We start from the raw sequence: 20,103 nt of genomic DNA on the forward strand, positions 1-20,103 counted from the left end.
TGTGATAATAAGTTCAATATCATTTCTGCCAAGAAGCAGCATAAGAGCTGCGAACTGCTGAGCGAACACTTATTATACATGAACATCAAATAATATGGATTTAATGGAGAGAATGGAGCAACAGCAAAAACAACACACAAAGAAAATGTTGTTTATTTAACAACGTTTTGCTGCTCTGCGGCCTCATTTAATAAATGGTATAGTTATTATCTGCATTAAAAGCAGTTTATAACAATCACATAAAAATAAAACGAAAATGAGAATAACCAAACCTCACTAGACTGACATACCGACAGACATACCGACAGACAGACAGACGGACAAAACCGATGACTGAATTGCTGGTGGCATGGAATTGGAGGATGGTTGAAGAAAATAAAGTCCAAGGTGGTAACCTCCTTGCGGTGGCATCGTTAGAAAAATCGTAAATACACAATTTATTGGTGAAAATATCTACACACAAACCATAAAAGGAAATCATAAAAATTGCGGGAACAGCAATAGCAGCCAACAATTTTTGGTGGACAACAAATAGTCCAGCACCTTGTCCATTTATCCATCCATGCAGCACGAGGTATTAATCTCTTCCGAATTTATGTGTCTCCAACGGTTTATCCACTCGTACTATACGTTCGGCCACATTGAAGTAGGCCTCATATTCCACTGTCTCAGGTGTGGTATCGTAATGATAGTGACCACCCCAATTCGAGGTGGAGAATGAATGAAAATGTTGTAAACGTAAATCCAAATCCTGCAAGAAAACGCAAAAAAGCAAATTTAGCATTTTTCCAGTACGTAGGACGTTAATCTTGGTCATTTATGGCAAATGTTGGAATAGGGGGTGGATGAGAGATTACTTACATTTTCATGAGTTATCAGTACACCCAAGGCATTTAATGTCGCTGGCATTTCAAAAAACTTTAGCCATTGATTGAGCTCCTTCTCGTTGTTTATGGGAGTTTTACTGAAATCCCTCATGACATGCTGATAAGCTTTACCTTGGTTAATTTTAAATATGCCACCCATACCTAGAAAATAACATGAAAACAAAAATACAAAAAGCTATTAAAAGAAGGTTATAAAAAATTGTAATAAAAGGTAAGAAAAGTAGCTGAAACATTTTATTTGACCATCAATGGCAAATAAAAACAGAAAACGAAGTAAATAATTCCTTTTAATAAATGCAAAGAATTTAAGAAGTTCTCTTCGCAGGATTGTGAATTTTGTTTCAATTATTTGCACAAAAATAGTTATAAGAAAATTTCGAGGTTTGTGTTTGGTCTTCACGATCATTTCAATTTAAATGAAAACGTAATAAAAAATTTTTATCCACATAGAAAGACAAACTAATTGAAATTGAGAATAGGGGAAAAGAGAGGTAACCTAAACACAATGAAACTCAAACCTGCCCTTGAACAAGTAAAACGAAGACTTTGCAATGCAAATTTGGTCCATGAACATTCCACTAAGGAACATGGGCAAACTTCTCACATATCAATGAGTGCAGTCCGATTCACGTTTAAGCTCAATGTTAAGGGCCCTCCTTCTTATAGTCGAGTCCGAACGGCGTGTCGCAGTGCGACACCTCTTTGAAGAGAAGTTTTACATGGCATAGTACCTCACAAAGGTTGCCAACATTAGGAGGGAAAAACCACCGCTGAAAATTTTGTCCGATGGTCTCGCCAGGATTCGAACCCAGGCGTTCAGCTTCATCGGCGGATATGCTTACCTCTGCGCTTCGGTGGACTTTACAATCTCTTTAAATTTACACCAGCGAATAAGGGACTGGCAAACATTAGGATAAAGTCCAGGCCTCGACAAAAGATAGACGCTCGATTTGTGAAACAACTATTTTAGGTTTAGCTAGGGCTATGCAGTCGAGCTTAAAACGTATCGGTATTGTTTCAGGACTGCTTCCCTTGCTCAAATTTGCGGCAACAACACCAGTTGAGTAACTCTTCAGTTTTTCTACACCACCAAAACGATTTTTTTTTTTGAAATTTAAATTTTAAAAACTTACCCACACATTTCTCTCCATATTTCTGCAATAGACCCTGGCGTATACATTCAATGAAATTTAAATGCCCAGTGCGTTTTTTGCATGTTATTTTTATCACGGAGCCAGGTTCACCGCGACAAACAAAAAGATTTAAGAGTAAAGCGCATCGTGGTTCAGTGTCGGGTATAGATTCCAAAACACATGACTCTTCCAAACCGGATACTTTCGCTGTATAGCTGCCATTTTTAAGTTGACCATCGGACGATATGCTCATATTGTAAATACCCTCGCAATTAGAGCTACGCAAGGGATGTGGGCCGGCGCCAGCACCAACTAAAAATAGAAAGGCCAAAATAAAATTTAGTTTTAATTTTAATTTATAAAACATTTCGTCGAAATTTAATCTTCAAAAAATAGCCGACATTTGATTTTCATGGAAAATTTTACGGAAATTTTTCTACAAAATTTTATCGAAATTTAATTTTTATTAATTAATAGAACGCAAATTGATTTTTATAAAAAAAAAATCAAAATTGATTTTTATAAAATATTTTATGCAATATATTTTTTTTTACAAAAATGTTTGAAAAAAAAATTATAAAACAGCCAAAAGTTAAAATTTTTTTGGGAAATTTTGTCGAAAAAATATTAAATATGATTTCAATTAAATTTTGTAAAAATTAATATTTCTAAACACATTTGATCCAAATTAATTTTTGTAAGAAAATTTTTCAAAACTTGATTTTTACAGGATATAAAATTATACGAAAAGTTCATAGAATATATAGCCAAAATACAAATTGAAAATATTATTTTTTTTTTCATTTATTTAAGATTTTTATATTTTCTCTAAATTATTTTTTAAAATTTTTCCTTTAATTCATTTATTTATTATTAAATTTATATATTTTTTATTTAAATTTTTTCAATTTTAAATAATTTTTTTTTTTTAATTTATTCGTAATTTTATGAATTTTGTTTTAACTTTTCATACCCTACATCACCACTGTAGTAAATTTTTTTGCAACGTTAACAAAGAGAAGAGCCAGACCCATTAATTAGTATACTGAATAAGTATAAGAATCACTTCCTGAATCGATTTAACTACATATGTCCGTCTGTCCATGTATTCTTGTGATCAACATTTGTTGTCCGATTGTCATAAAAGTTTGTGCAAATCACTTTTTATACCCTCCACCATAGGATGGGGGTATACTAATTTCGTCATTCTGTTTGTAACTACCCGAAATATTCGTCTCAGACCCCATAAAGTATATATATTCTTGATCGTCTAGACATTTTATATCGATCTAAAAATGTCCGGATCTGTCCGTCCGTCTGTCTGTCGAAAACACGGTAACTTTCGAAGGAGTAAAATTAGCTGCTTGAAATTTTGCACAAAAACTTCTTATTAGTGTAGCTCGGTTGGAATTGTAAATGGACCATATCGGTCCATGTTTTGATATAGCTGCCATATAAACCGATCTTGGATCTTGACTTCTTAAATCACTAGAGGGCGCAATTCTTATCCGATTAGCCTGAAATTTTACACGACGTGTTTTGATTTACAACAACTGTGCTAGGTATGGTTGTAATCAGTCCATAACCTGGTATAGCTGTCATATAAACCAATCTGGGGTCTAAACTTCTTGAGGGCGCAATTCCTATCCGATTTGGCTGAAATTGCACGACGTGTTTCGCTATGACTTCCAACGACTGTGCTAAGTATGATTCAAATCGGTCCATAACCTGATATGGCTGCCGTATAAACCAATCTTGAATCTCGACTTCTTGAGCCACTAGAGCGCGCACTGTGCTAAGTATGGTTCAAATCGGTCCATTACCTGATGTAGCTGCCATATAAACCCTTCTGGAATCTTGACTTCTTGAGCATCTAGAGGTCGTAATTATTATCCGATTTGTCTGAAAAATTTCTCATGACTATCAACATTTCTCATGACTATCAACGTTTATTATGGTATGAATCGGTCTATAGCCTGATTCAGCTCCCATATAAACTGATCTCTCTATTTTAATTATTGAACCCCCAAAGAGCGCAATTCTTATTCGAGTTGGCTAAAATTTTATGATCCAAATCGCACCATAACTTGATATCGCTCAAATAGCAGAGCAAATATTTTCTCTTATCCTTTTTTTGGCTAAGAAGAGATGCCGGGAAAAGAACTCCACAAATGCGATCCATGGTGGAGGGTATACGATACGATTCGGCCCGGCCGAACTTAGCACGCTTTTACTTGTTTGGTTTAAGAACGACCGCTATTGATTTTGAACAAAATTGGTTCCAATTTAGATATAGCTCCCATATATATATTCCATCTGAAATGGCCTTTTAAGGCTCTAGAAGCCACAATTTGTGACCGATCTTTACAAAATTTTGCGTGAGGTGTTTTATTTAACGTCGTAGTGTTTGTGCGTCAAAATCGGTCCAGAGATAGATATAGCTTCCATATATACCTTTCATCCCATAAGACCTTTTAAGGCTGTATAAGCCACAACTTTGGTCCGATTATCACAAAATTTAGCATAAGGTGTTACATTTGACGCCCCAATAAGTCCCAATAAGTGCGTGAATAATTTTTTTACCTCGTGAGTGTAAGTGAAAAATCATTCAAGTGCACATCTTTAGTTCCCATATACTACATATATGTATCGTTCAACCGATATGAACTTTTAAGCTATAGAAGCCACAATCTTGGTCTTATTTTAACAAAATTTGTGAGGTTTTTGTTTAACATCGCAGTATGTGTACAAAATTTTGTCAAAGTCCGTCCAGATTTAGATATAGCTCCCGTATATGTATATCTCTCAACCGATATGGCTATATTTAGATCCTATCGTAAGAAAATCTTACAATGTTCAATTTGATATTACAATAGGTTTGCAAATTTAAAGTCTGACTATATTCCGACATAGGTTCTATGTATTAAAAGTATAATGTAGACTGGTTGGTGTAGGGAATTATATAGTCGGATCCGCCCGACTTTTGCCTTTTCTTTTCGATATGCATTTTTTATACCCACCACCGAAGGATGGGGGTATATTCATTTTGTCATTCCGTTTGCAACACATCGAAATATCCATTTCCGACCCTATAAAGTATATATATTCTTGATCAGCGTAAAAATCTAAGACGATCTAGACATGTCCGTCCGTCTGTCCGTCTGTCCGTCTGTCTGTTGAAATCACGCTACAGTCTTTAAAAATTGAGATATTGAGCTGAAATTTTGCACAGATTCTTTTTTTGTCCATAAGCAGGTTAAGTTCGAAGATGGGCTATATCGGACTATATCTTGATATAGCCCCCATATAGACCGATCCCCCGATTTAGGGTCTTAGGCCCATAAAAGCCACATTTATTATCCGATTTTGCTGAAATTTGGGACAGTGAGTTGTATTAGGACCTTTGACATCATTCATCAATTTGGCCCAGATCGGTTCAGATTTGGATATAGCTGCCATATAGACCGATCCTCCGATTTAGGGTCTTAGGCCCATAAAAGCCACATTTATTATCCGATTTCGCTGAAATTTGGCACAGTGAGTTGTGTTAGGCCCTTCAGCATCCTTCGTCAATTTGGCCCAGATCGGTCCAAATTTGGATATAGCTGCCATATAGACCGATCCTCCGATTTATGGTCTTAGACCCATAAAAGCCACATTTATTATCCGATTTTGCTGAAATTTGGGACAGTGAGTTGTGTTGAGCCCTTCGATATCCTTCGTCAATTTGGCCTTGATCGGTCCAAATTTGGATATAGCTGCCATATAGACCGATCCTCCGATTTATGGTCTTAGGCCCATAAAAGCCACATTTATTATCCGATTTTGCTGAAATTTGGGGCAGTGAGTTGCGGTAAGCCCTTCGACATCCTTCGTCAATTTGGTCCAGATCGGTCCAAATTTGGATATAGCTGCCATATAGACCGATCCTCCGATTTAGGGTCTTAGGCCCATAAAAGCCACATTTATTATCCGATTTGGATGAAATTTAGCACAGTGAGTTGTGTTAAGCCCTTCAACATTCTTCGTCAATTTGGCCCAGATCGGTCTAAATTTGGATATAGCAGCCATATAGACCGATCTCTCGATTTAAGGTTTTGGGCCCATAAAAAGCGCATTTATTGTCCGATGTCGCCGAAATTTGGGACAATGACTTGTGTTGGGCCCTTCGATATTTGTCTTCAATTTGGCTCAGATCGGTCCAGATTTGGATATAACTGCCATATTGACCGATCTCTCGGTTGAACAATGACTTGTACTTATAAGCATTTGGTCTAAATCGGATGATATCTATAGAGCTGCTATGAGGCATAAGGTATGAATTTTTCACTGGATTTTGACGAAATGTGGTTCACATATATACCCGAGGTGGTGGGTATCCAAAGTTCGGCCCGGCCGAACTTAACGCCTTTTTACTTGTTTTAAATACATTTTTTAATTTATTTTAAAATATTTTTTTAGTTTAAGTTTTTTAATTTATTTTTAATTTTGTCTTAAATTTATTTATTTTAATTTTTTTTTATTTTCTTAATTTTTTGTATTTTTTATTTATTTTTGTTTTTAATTTTCTGTAATTTTTTTAACTGCGATTTCTTTCGACTTTTGGCTTTACTTTTCAATAGTTATATATTTTTCCAAATACATTTTTTAATTTATTTAAAATTTTTTTTTAGTTTAAGTTTTTTCATTTTGTCTAAAATTTATTTATTTTTGTTTTTTCTTTTAATTTTTTTTAGTATTTTCTTAATTTTTTGTACTTTTTATTTATTAATTTTTTTTAATGTCTTTGTTTTAATTCATTTTTTTTAATTTCTTTTTTTTAATTTTTTTAAATCTTTTTTTTAATTTCTTAAACTTTTTTAATTTGTGTTTAACTTACCTGCCAAAATGTTTCCGCCATTCATTGATTTCTGACAGATTTCCTTTACATTATACAATTTGTCACGTTGCACCAAGGGCAGTAAATATGGAGGACCTCCAACTTCCAACAACATCGGCGAACCGCCCAAACCTAAAAATCTAGTATATTAAAATATTTACTTTTTTGTTTTTTATGAAGACCTACCTGAATCCATAAGACCATATTCGGCAGATTTTAAATCTGGACAAGCTGTGACTTCCACCGAAACATTTTCAAAGTTTTTAGCGAGGGTTGACTGTATTACTACATAAAGGGAGCTTTAGTTTAATGAGAAAAGCTTTATCTTACAAAATAACACCAACGTAAACAGGTGAGTTAGTTTAAGAAGCAGGGTTGCCATTCGGTGAAAAATATCAAATAAATAGTGCAATATGTATCAAAATAAAATAGTGTAGTATGTATAAAAATAATATAATAAAATAAAAAAAGAAATTAAAGTAATGAAATAAAAAAAATAATAATAAGACTAAAGAAAAATTAAATAAAAACAAGACAACACGTGTTAAGTTTGGCCGGGCCGAATATGGGTAACCTGTTAGTACATTAGGGTACTCAAACGGGTACTCAAGTTTTCTTTCTTTACAGATTTAGGTAAAGTTCTTAAAAATGGGATTCAAGTACACCTAGACAATATATATTGGCCGACTTGAAAGTTCTTTCTTTTAATCTGTACATTTGGGTACTAAAACGTAAAAAATGGTACATTCTTTACAGACTGATCTAGAGATTCTTTACGGATTTACCTAAAGATCTCAAAGTTGGGATACGGTTACAATTTGACAGTAATTATTTGCCGACTAGAGATTTTTTCGAAATTCTTACACCCCAATTTTTTTTACTAATTGAACATAAACTGTCAACGTTGGACATGAAAACAATTTGGAAAAGTAGCACTAAAGTGGAAAAAAGTGCTGTTATTCTTGGTACTATTTGGCACGTCAAATGCGACAAATCTTCATAATTTTATAAACTGTGTGACTAAATGAGCTTCTCAAATGGAGGTACCACTAAAAGCGTAGCGAAGTGGACCAGGTTGGGTTATAATGCGGCTTTTATGAGTCTTAAACCCTACATCGGGAGATCGGTCTATATGGGGGCTATATCAAGATATAGTCCGATAGCGCCCATTTTCGAACTTAACCTGCCGATGAACAAAAAGAAAAAAAGAGTCTGTGTTAAGTTTCAGCTCAATATCTTGGGTTTTAATGACTGTAGCGAGGTTACAGCAGACGGAAGGACATGACTAAATCGTCTTAGATTTTTCCAACGACCAAAAATATATATGCTTTCTAGGGCCGAAAATCAATATTTCGAAGCGTTGCAATCAGAATTGCCAAATAATATATCCCCATCCTTCGGTGGTGGGTATACAAATTAAATAAAATACAATATGTAATAATGTATATAAGGTTAATTAAAAAGGTGAGAAAAATTAATATATAATTAAGTAAAATACTAAGGTAAAAAATATAAATATAATAATTTAGAACAAATAATATAAAATAAAGTAAAAAAATGGTAAAAAATAAAATAAAACATTTCTAAAAAAAGTAAAATTACATTCAATTTCGGACGGGTTTCTCGTAGATAAAATCAAGTTCGTGTTAGCTAATTTTTCGTGGGGATAAACCTCCTGTTAACGAATTTAGTTTTCTCGTACACTTTTAAGGTAATTTCTAAAAAATGACAACACTACGCGGCAATAAGCGATTAGAGTGTTCGGGTACTCAAGTCGGAAAATCTTTTTTTTCCAATAATAGAGAGATAGTTAAAAAAAATATTTGAAGAGTTTTGTAAATGAGAGGTTGCAAATTCTGCTGGAGGTGTTTTCCCCAGCAGAAGTTTCTTACTCTCCTGCAAATTGTTGCTGGATAAATACGCGAACACAATTAATTGTACACAACAATTGGTAAACAAAAACTCACTTACTGGCACCCATTTGGTTAAGGTTTACAGTTAGGATAAGCAATAAATAATCATATATTCAGAAAACAAAATTCCTTTAACCAGAAGAATATCGATACGATAAATTGTAACCGGAGATTAAGAAACTCGGCCTTAATATAGCAGCATTAAACAATATTAATATAATAAAACAAATCTAAACAATACTGATATAAATGTAGAAAAATATTTTAGTTTCAATTTATTTAAAAAAATGTTAATCATTAAGTTTCATAATTAACAAAAATTAAATTTATGTTAGAAAGATGTGGACAATTTAAATAATAGAATAGAATTTAAATAACGAAATAGAATTATGCTAAAACATATAAAAAATAAAATGGCATAGATATGTAGGGTAAGTGCACCAGTCGGTGCCGACTACTGGTACGTGCCGAACTCTTGGCGCTATTACACGGCATGTAGACGTCTTATAACATGTCACTTTTTGTATTCATATGTAATTAAAAATGTTTGTTAGAATTGTCAATTTACATACGATTCATCGTTCTTGCTGTCACACCTGTATGTTATTATAGTATGACATAACCTAAAAATTTGAGCAAAAGCTGATTTTCTAGCGTAAAAAAAAAATTATTGAAGTTATAAAAAAGTTGGTTAAATCATAAATTTCTGAAGACAACTCAATTTGAAGTTGCTTTTTTCGACTGACATCAAAAATTGCCAATTTCTTTATGTTTTTGTCAAAAGGAATAGAGCCCACTCTGATCGAAAAAATATATGAAAAGTGATTTTCATATATTAGTTTCGTTTGTATCACACGACGTGTGCTAAAGTTGGCATGTTATAAGACAACTATATGCCGTGTATCAGGTAGTATTTGCTGTGTTTTATTTCTGCACTAAATCACAATTAACCGGTTATTATTATCTGTATTCGCATGATATCGATAACTATCCGGGACAACATTGCACTGAAATTCTATCCAGAACATGAGACCTGCACTTGATAAGATAAAAATAAAAAAACAGCAACTGTACCAATAAAATATCATGCCCCTTTTTTATACACAATACAGTGCAAAGCATGTACTATCGACTGTTGCATGATAACGATAACAATCTATCCAATCCAACATGGCAATGATTATCTTTCCACTTCACCTGGCTTGCATTGAATGTATAACGCTAAAAAAAAACAAACCATTTTTTTTCAACTTCAAAAATCGTATATCCGTGCCTTCACGTGACATACATTCTTAATAGTCTTTTTGTCTAAGAAATGAATTGTAATCATTTTTTGGGGATATTCACATGAAATTGGGAATTTTTGGGGACAAAGGATTCGAAATTTGGGGACAAGGGGCGGAAAAATACTGACAACCCTGATCCGAAATATTGTGCGACTTTTTTTTGCTTTTTTCAAGGGTTTAAAAAAATGTCCACAAGGAAAAATCTAATGCTTGGCAACACTGCTATAGTGATACAAAATGAGATATACAGATTATTTGAAACTTTTTCACCCAAAGCTCTGCCTCTCTCACCACTCTCTGCTTACTTGTGTGTGTGTGTTTGTTTTGTTTTGCTTTGCTAAAGAACCATAAACAAAAACACATGTTTTTATCTACTTCATGGATTGTCGAAGTAGCCATCAGATAACTGCAGGCCACAAACAATTCCATATCCAAAATATTATCAAAAGCAGTCAACACAAACCTTCTCGCAATTCCTCCAAAGGTGGTTGGTACAATGTTTTCTCCTCAAATAACAATTCTTCGGTATTTAAAGCCTTTATTGGTGCCATAATTTTAATGAATCTTTACCAATTGCCCCGAAGCACCTTTTCGATAATTAATCAAATTTGCTTTGTAGTTGTTGTTATTGTTTTACACTTGGTTTCACTGGTATCGCGCGACGTTAAAGAACGAGTTGTACCGCGCGCACTTGAAAACACCTTAGCGGACGAATGAATGTGATTGACTGACTGCAAAATTATTCTCAATTTGAGTGCTAGCACCACATTCAGTGGCTTGTCGTAGCGCTCCAAACGAGTCGGTCATAAATAAAAACAAACATACGCCAGTGATCACAAGTGGTACACAAAATAAAATGCTCGCTTCAAGTGTTAGCCAAGAGCAAGCAAGGTATTAAAACGCATTTAACGTCTCCCGCTTATTCTTGCAACACTACTCCTATCAGACTGTTTTGGGGAACAGCTTTGGGTTAATGTGTTTACTTGCACTGAGTTGGCCTCTATATGTGGCACTCTATCGCTTGTCTTTATACAGGGTGTGCGGTTGAGTGAGTTTAGATTATTTTGCACTTTTTGTTGTTGTTGTTTTTTTTTTTTGTTTGGTTCACCACTTAAATATACATACCATCATGCCGTATAATTAGTTTGTGGTGTTTTAATTTGACCAATTAATTACATAAGTGTTTTTTAGCTCCTCATTTGTCGTTGACTTTGATTTATTCACTTTTAAACAAAGTAGGGAGCAAATATAATTTAAAAAAGTCATTATCTACACTAGCCGACAGAAAAAAAAAGAATATTCAAAATGACGAGCAAATAAAAAAAGCATTATGGGTAAATCATACGCCTCCTACGAGCCCATGAGTCATGAATTTCGATTTCAAGAGCTTACAGACGTTGCGTATTATGTAGACGGGCAAAAGATTTAAATAACGTGTTGTCTTGGGGTAATTTGGGCCATAAGAACCACGACTACGTGCGCAGAGACTGTTTCCAGCGGCACAGTCTTGGTTTGACACAACTCATGGATCAAAGCTCGAAGAAATAATGGGCGTAAACATCTACATTGAGTGCATGGAGGACCCAGAGATCAAATTCGTAATTTATAAAAAAGAATTGAATACTGCCAAGACCGTTAACACAAATTTTCGCTCCCTTAATTGAAATAACAGCTAAACATCATAGCTGTTATTTCAATTAAATGAAGAGCTAGCGCCATCTATGTTTAAGGTCCGCAACTATTTAGGCATTATCTGCATTAGTTGACAGAAAAAACGAATATTCTAAAAGACGAGAAAATAAAAGAATACATTATGTTTTTAAACCCCTGATCCAAATTTCAGCAAAATCTGGTAAATCACACGGCTTCTACGAACCCATGAGTCATGAATGGTCGATTTGAAGAGCTCACAGAGAATACTCACAGATGTTAGGTATTATATAGACAGGCGGGCCGTAGGCCTTACATCATAAGGAAATAACAATAGCATTAAATAACGTGTTGGTTTGATAGAACTCTGGTAGTTCATGGATCAAAGCTAGGAACGGGTGTAGCCGTCTTCATTGAGGGCATGGAGCAGGGCTGCCAGACGTGACGATTTTACGTCATTTTGACGAATTTTTTCGCCAAAATTTGGCCTTTTGACGCTTGGCGATTTTTGCTTTCAATTCCTTTACGATTTGGCTATTTGTTATTTCGATCTTTTTTGTTAGAAAACTTTAAGCCTCTTTCTTTTAAAAAAATTTTATTTAAATTTTGTCTTTAGGGCTGGTACTATATTAGTTTTTCACATGTTTTCCACGGTTAATTTTTTTAAACACTACAACATTTTTTCTTAAAAAGAATCAGAGAATGTTCTACTGAATGAAATCAGTTCTTTTGCTTCAAAATCTTTTATCTAAAAAAAGTCTACTATCTTAATCATGAAAAATTTCGCTAAAAGCAAATATAGTACCACCCTTGGGAGAAAATTTCATTAAAATTTTGTGTTAGAGAAAATTTTATTGACACTATTTTTTTTTTTGAAGAAAATTTCGTTGAAATTATGTTTTAGAGAAAATTTCATTAAAATTTAGTTTTTAGAAAAATTTATTAAAATTAAGTTCTTGAGAAATTTTCTTTCAAATAGTGTCTTCATAGAAAATTTCATTAAAATGTTGTCTTAGATAAATTTTATAAATTTTTTGATTTTACAGAAAATTCCATTTAATTTTTTTTTTAGCAAAAATTTCATTAAAATACTGTCTATGAGAATTTTCATTAAAAACTGGCTTCAGAGAAAATTTCATTAACATTTTGTCTTTAGAGAATTTTTTTTTGTTTCTCTTTCGGGACGAGCTAAATGATCGGAGATTTTCTTTTCAAATGGAATAGAAAATCCAGAGAAAATTTTGTAAATTTTTGTATTGATAGAAAATTTCATAAAAATTGTCAGACAAAATTTCTTTAAAATTACGCCTTTAAAAAAAATCTGAAATTTTGGTTTACTTTGAAGATTTTTCTTTCTTAAGAGAAAATTTTATTAAAATTATGTCTTGAGATGTTAATAGTGACCATAAATAGTTTTTAGTTGAAATAACTAAAAGAAAATTCAAGCACCCTTTTAATTAAATTTACGACTAGGGGCGTTTTCTTGGTATTGAAAATCGAGAGAACGGAATGTATTAATCAACTTTTATGTATGACGATTTTACTACGTTCTTTAAAAAAAAAAAAAAAAAATGTGACGATTTTGAGGATTTTTGTCTTAAACACCTGTTTTTACCATTTCAATTGAAAAATTAGAACTAGCGCCATCTATGTTTAATATCCAGAACTATTTACAATTTTTACAAGTGATTATTAAATTTCAGCGTATATTTATAATTTTCTTTTGTTCTTAAACCATACATTTGCAATTTGTTCCCCATTTATGTTTTTTTTTGTAAAAATCTGTTGACCAGTTTACTTTTATTTTGCCAAAATGATAAGACAATACATTTCAAACCATCGGAGATCAGTAATACATGTACAAACATATGTATGTAGGATTGTGGCTGGTGTTAGTACGCTTCGAAGATCGGTTAATAGACGTACAAACATATGTAGGTTTGTGGCTGGTGTTAGAAAGCGTTATATTCAGCGATAAGCTTTATAAATCATTCATATCAAAATTATAGCGTTCACACATGGAAAATTGCTATCTATCACAAAAACTGCAACGGTGTCAAATGATGCTATTTTTAATTACAAGCCCTGCCTTAGGCATTTCAATAGTTTATATTTTAATTACAAAATATTAATATACAAAGTGTTATTTTATAGAATAGCCCCCTCTAGTGGTTCAAGAATGTAATCGGGAGTTGAGTTTATATGAGAGTTTTGTCAGGTTACCTACCGATTTGGACTAAACTTGGTAGAGCTGTTGTAAGTCATAATAGAAGTCATCATGAAATATTAAAATATATTGTATAAGAACTGAGCCTTTTGGGGAGTCGAGGGAAGATCAATTAACACAGGAGCCTTATTAATTTATGGAACGATCCGGACCTTACTTTACCAGGAACAAGATCAAAGCATCTTACCATAATTCTATACATTGAACGCCTGACGTTAATCTGTCCGAAGAAAGTCGACTGAAACGGCGTATTCTCCACCACTCCACTCGAATGGCCACTTTATTGAAACAAATATATGATATGATAAGATAAATGATAATGATAAATGCCCAGACAAAGTTAACTATACTGCCGCTCGTTGAGTGCCTACTTATCCTAATATCCCGGCGCAGTGAGCGACAACCAATCGTTGTGAGCCTTGAATCAGGGAACAGTATTTAGAAATCAATACGGTATTCAAAGAACGTAAGCGGAATTTATCGCTGCAGCATATTAAGAACTGGAGTGACGGTATAGGAAAGCTGTAGTCACTTCCGAACCCCTGAAGTAGGGTTAATTAGATTTCAATTAAATAATCATTCCAAGTGTTATAGAGCGAGGAGGAAAGCCATTCGTGGCATCTATGGTCTCCGAGCTTGCGCTACAATTTACAATGGTCGAAGTTACAAACAATATTCGTAGCGCCCAATCCTCTAGGATGCGGCTACCTGACCTGACTTTACCTGGCTCTTCAGCCTCTCTCTACACACTCTAATGGTTCCCCATGTCTGGAAGACAATACCGCTGCCGAAGCCAGAAAGGCCAGAATATTTATTCGCATTACAACCCAGAAGCACATAAATTATGGACAAAGATACGTTACTAACCAAGTATAAAGCAATTGGTCGAACAGCAGTGAATTGTGCAGCGCCAACATGGGCAACAGGAGTAAGCCGTACGCAATGGAGAAACCTACAGACTTTTAAGAATGCAACTCTAAGGACAAACACGGGCTGTCTACAGATGGCTAAGTTGGCCTCCCCTCTTAATAATATAATATAAAATATTTATTCGCATTACAACCCAGGAAGCACATAAGTTATGGACAAAGATACGTTATATACCAACTATAAAGCAATTGGTAGAACAGTAGTGAATTGTGCAGCGCCAACATGGGCAACAGTAGTGAGCCGTACGCAATGGAGAAACCTACAGACTTTTAAGGATGCAGCTCTAAGAACAAACACGGGCTGTCTACAGATGGCAAACCACGACCATCTATATGAGGAGACCAAAATCCTTAAAGCTAAAGATCATAGTGAGCTGCACTCCAAAGACCCGAACTTCCAACTCACCGAGTTACAATTTTCTCCGATACACGTCAGCAGAAGTGGCAAACCTCGACCATCTATATGAGGAGACCAAAAAATTTTAAGTTAATGATCTTAGTAAGCTGCCCTCCAAAGATCCGAACTTCCGCCGCACTAAGTTAAAATTCCCTCCAAGACTCGTCAGAAGGAGTATCTGGAAACGAAAACCAACAATACATAACTGATCGACTAACAAATTCCCAATCCCATGGCAGCCGGTTGTACGTACCGGATTGACCCGATGGAATCTTCATCGGCAAGGGCTGCCGCCTCAGTGTACGTGTTCGTCTTTTTTCGTCATGGGAGAGGCACATCCCGGAGTGCCTTCTCCGTATGCTTTTGGTCCGTGCCGGGATTGAAAAGAACCCCGGACCCTGGTTCTGTTCCGTTTGCCAGAACCGCCTTCATCATCGGTCAGTGTCGGTGAGGTGTAACAGGTGCTTGGAGTGGGTACATTTCCGTTCTTGCTCTGGCCTAACTTCGCTACGGGAGTATAGTCATACTGGCTATGTCGCTAGGTGCTGTGCGAACACAGCCAGCAGTGGGTCACAAGCGTCGCCGTCGTCGCCTTCGGCGTCCTCGTCGTCGGACTATGTGACCCCCCCGACCTCTCCCGTACGGCAATTTATGCAAAGACAGCACCCTAGCCCTACTATTGCCAGGCCAGTGTCGGGAAATGTATCGTTCCTGCAGTTAAACTGCAATGGACTGCGAGGCAAGATTGATGAGATTGTGGATTTTATGAGTCGGAAGAGCATATCGGTCGCAGCGATCCAGGAGACAAAGCTGACTAACACCTGCAGCTTGCACAGTTGTCACGGCTACAATGTGCTACGTAAGGATCGCTCAAGGAATGGAGGTGGGGGATTGGCCTTCGTTATACACCATTCCGTGCAGTATAGACCTATCTCGCCTGCGCTTGACGCTAGTGACCCATACATGGAATGTATGGGGGTAGCAGTCAAGTCTGGTACTGCCGAGATAGAGATATACAACGTGTATATACCGCCGGTTGGCAGCTGTGTCCCGATTAATGGCCAGGCCTACAGCCCCGACATAAGTGGGTTGCTATCTGGCCATAGTCGTCTGGTTCTGGGGGATTTCAATGCACATCACTCGTCATGGCATTCTCCCCTAGGCAACGACCAGCGTGGCATAGCTTTGGCAGAGCAGATAGATAGCTCCACGTTTTGCACGGTGAATGAGGATGCCCCCACTAGGATTACGAGGAGGTGCAGCAGCTCGCCAGACATCTCAATCGCATCCCCTGATCTCCTGAGTGACGTATCCTGGCAAGCCGTCATCTCTTTGGGGTCAGACCACCTCCCCATAATCCTCACCATCGACCGACCACCCGACTTCATAACCTCTGAGCGCCGAACGTTCATCAACTATAAGAAGGCCAATTGGACTGGCTTCAGAGAGTATACCAATCGCCGCTTCAATGAACTGCCACCCCCCTCTGATGTGCTTGTGGCCGAGAGGAAATTCCGAGACATCATCAACGCAGCAGCCGCTCGCTTTATACCAGCCGGTCGAATACCGCAAGTGCGACCCAATTTCCCGGCGCAAGCAGTGGTACTCGCAGACGAGCGTGATGGGATTCGTGCTATGGACCCCGCTAACCCCAGAATCAGCGAGCTGAATCTGGAAATAAACAGGGTAGTCAACGAACATAAGCGGAATTTGTGGCTGGAACACTTGGAGCAATGTAACTTAGGCACCGGTGCAGGCAAATTGTGGGCCACTGTTAAGTCTCTCTCGAACCCCGGTAGACGGGACGACAGGACCTCAGTCACTTTTGGCGAGTTAACCATGACTGATCCGAAGAGATGCGCCAGGTTGTTCAACCGTCAATTTATCGTGCATCCCGAGAGAGACAGGGCAAGGAGGAGAGCCATTCGCCGTATTCGTGGTCTCCGAGCCGATGAACAGCCATCACAATTTACCGTGGGCGAAGCTACGAATGTCATCCGTGGCGCCAAATCTTCCAAGGCGTTGGGCCCCGACGGAATCTCTACATTGATGCTGAAGAATCTGGATTTACCTGGAGTTGAGTACCTTACCACTGTCCTTAACCTGTCATTGAACACTCTTATAGTTCCCGATGTCTGGAAAATGGGCAGAGTGATCCCGCTACTGAAGCCTGGTAAAGACCCGAGTTTGGGGGAGTCGTACAGACCGATCTCCCTTCTCTCACCAGTGGCTAAGACGCTTGAGGCATTACTCCTCCCGAGCCTCGTAGGAGAATTTCCATTCGCCGAGCATCAACACGGATTTCGGAGACTGCACAGCACAACAACAGCTTTGCATGCCATCACCACACACATTTGCCGTGGCTTCAATCAACCCAGGCCATGTGATAGGACGGTCCTCGTGGCATTGGACCTATCGAAGGCATTCGACACGGTCAGCCATGCCAAATTATTTGAGGACATCGCCAACACGTCCCTCCAGCCAGGCCTTAAACGTTGGGTCGCGAATTATCTGTGTGGCCGCCAGTCATTTGTGGAATTTAGGGATAAGAAGTCAAAACACCGTAGAGTGAAACAGGGAGTTCCCCAAGGCGGGGTGATATCTCCGGCTCTGTTTAACCTCTACCTTTCCTCCATCCCACCTCCTCCAGACGGCATAGAGATCGTATCATATGCGGACGACTGTACGATCCTGGCATCAGGCCCCCCACCCATTGATGACATCTGCGACAGGTTGAACGTCTACCTCAACGAGCTTGCCTCATATTTCGCTGCAAGAAATCTGAAGATATCCGCCACCAAATCTTCAGCCACACTGTTCACTACAAATACGCGTGAGGTGAATTCTGAGCTGACTGTGATGGTCGATGGAGAATTGATTCCGACCATCAAGTGTCCCAAAATACTTGGCGTCACATTTGACAGCTCCTACACTTTCTCCCCACATGCCACAGCAATCTGCAATAAAGTCAAAAGTAGAAACAAGGTCCTCAAGTCACTCGCTGGCAGCACTTGGGGTGCAGACAAAGAAACCTTGTTGACCACGTACAAAGCAATTGGCCGGTCTGTGGTAAGTTATGCAGCGCCAGTGTGGTCACGTCAGCTTTGTGACACGCAGTGGAATAATATTCAGATCTGTCAGAATGCCGCCCTCCGAACTGCGACGGGCTGCCTCCTTAGTTCTCATGTGGACCACCTCCACCAGGAGACAAAGATCCTACCAGTGCGAAGACATAACTACATGCTGTCTAAGCAATACCTTTTGGGCTGTTATCGCAGAAATCATCCAAATCATCATCTTGTGGATAGATACCCACCGCCCAGAAGCCTTAAGGTAGATCTACATGATCTAGAGCGTGAGGTCCAGCGCAATAAGAGAGAACCTCTAGATCAAGCGGCATATCAAGCGGGTCTGAACAACATTCATGCAGACACGGTAGCAGACGCGTTAACTGGCTACCGGGTGAATGTAGTCCTTGGAGTACGACCGCCACCCATTGCACCCGAAGAAATCGACCTCCCCCGGCAAACCAGAGTGATTCTGGCTCAATTACGTTCCGGCAGATGCAGCCGCCTCAATTCCCACAGAGCTAGGATTGATGCCGACGTGCAAGATGTATGTCCCGACTGTAACCAGGGACCGCACGATACACGTCACCTGTTTAACTGCCCGGCCAGACCCACTCGACTCAGACCCAGATCCCTGTGGACGCACCCCATCTTAGTCGCGGAGTTCCTGGGTCTTGACACTCAACAGAATCAAGCAGACGAAAGATAGTACACAATAAACTGCTACAACAACAACAACAACAACTAACAAATTCCTTGTACAGAGCGGACTTGCTGGATATTCACCAGGATACCATAACCAATGCGGCTTCATTGCATTAGCCGAATATGGTCTGTGGTGGATGCCCACCGCTAATAGCAGTAGTAGTAGTGAGTAAGAACTACTAAGGAGAAGCAGAGCTACTTTGCCACAATTAAGATCCGGATGTAGCAAACTATACTCATATCTCTAAAGGCTAGACCATACCATTCCCCATACCTGCCCTTCATGCAAACATGACCCCATGACACAAATCACCTGGAATCGTACTAATCTGAGGAGAAACCTTACTAATACGGACTTTAATTGGGCCAAAGTAGCTCTGCCTTTCCTGTGTAGTTCGTACTCATCACTACTACTGCTTTTAGTAGTGGCCATCCACCACGGACCACATTCGGTCGTGGTGAAGGTAATGGTAGCAAACTCTAGACTATACCATTCCCAATATTTACCCTTCATGTAACACATGACCCCCTGACACCAATCACCTATTTACATGCCCGAAGAAACCAACTAACTTAAAAATCCCTATGAACCGCTTAGATCTACAGACGGTAGCAGGGTCAGGATCATCTAAAAATGAATCAATCGGTATACTTAAATCGAATGTGGCTACTACAACAAGAACGACAACTCGCCAGTTGAGCGATCCTGGCAGCATGTGTCAGGTGAGAACGTGGCAGAATGCGTCAGGTTGAAACTTGTCGGTCTAGAGCGAGAGGTTCAGCACTAAAAGAGAAGCCTCTAGCACAAGAAGCATATCAGGCAGATCTAAGCAACGTTCACAAAGTTATTGTATTTCTTAAAGCCAAGATTTTCGATTTGGGCTGTCAATTGCTTAATTGACCTTCATGGTTAATAAGACTTTGCTCGCATTGTTCTTCTTTTTCTTAACCGAAATGTGTTCCGTCTTTAAAAGCTCTCTAAAACTTCGTAGGACAACATACCAATGTGAAGGTCCAACCAGATGCTTT

General features: G+C 37.8%; 1 protein-coding gene across 1 annotated transcript; it reads right to left on the reverse strand.

Annotated features, from left to right (window-relative positions):
- Positions 1-391: 391 nt before the first annotated feature.
- Positions 392-11,087, reverse strand: LOC106089407 (ester hydrolase C11orf54 homolog). Its single transcript, XM_013255245.2, has 6 exons — positions 10,562-11,087; positions 7,086-7,184; positions 6,900-7,031; positions 2,021-2,332; positions 862-1,028; positions 392-751 (listed from the first exon to the last, which is right to left on the reverse strand). The coding sequence occupies exons 1-6, from the start codon at positions 10,647-10,649 to the stop codon at positions 578-580; spliced, it is 972 nt and encodes a 323-aa protein (XP_013110699.2). The 5' UTR covers positions 10,650-11,087; the 3' UTR covers positions 392-577.
- Positions 11,088-20,103: the final 9,016 nt, after the last annotated feature.

The sequence above is a fragment of the Stomoxys calcitrans genome, chromosome 5 (genome assembly GCF_963082655.1).
Source record: "Stomoxys calcitrans chromosome 5, idStoCalc2.1, whole genome shotgun sequence".
NCBI lineage: Eukaryota > Metazoa > Arthropoda > Insecta > Diptera > Muscidae > Stomoxys > Stomoxys calcitrans.

Excerpts from the sequence above, each read along its gene's own strand:
- LOC106089407 (XM_013255245.2), bottom strand. The coding sequence starts at position 10,649 with ATGGCACCAATAAAGGCTTTAAATACCGAAGAATTGTTATTTGAGGAG. Across the intron at positions 7,185-10,561 it reads TTTGGAGGAATTGCGAGAAG|TAATACAGTCAACCCTCGCT; the intron begins GTTTGTGTTGAC and ends CCCTTTATGTAG. Across the intron at positions 7,032-7,085 it reads ATATGGTCTTATGGATTCAG|GTTTGGGCGGTTCGCCGATG; the intron begins GTAGGTCTTCAT and ends CTAGATTTTTAG.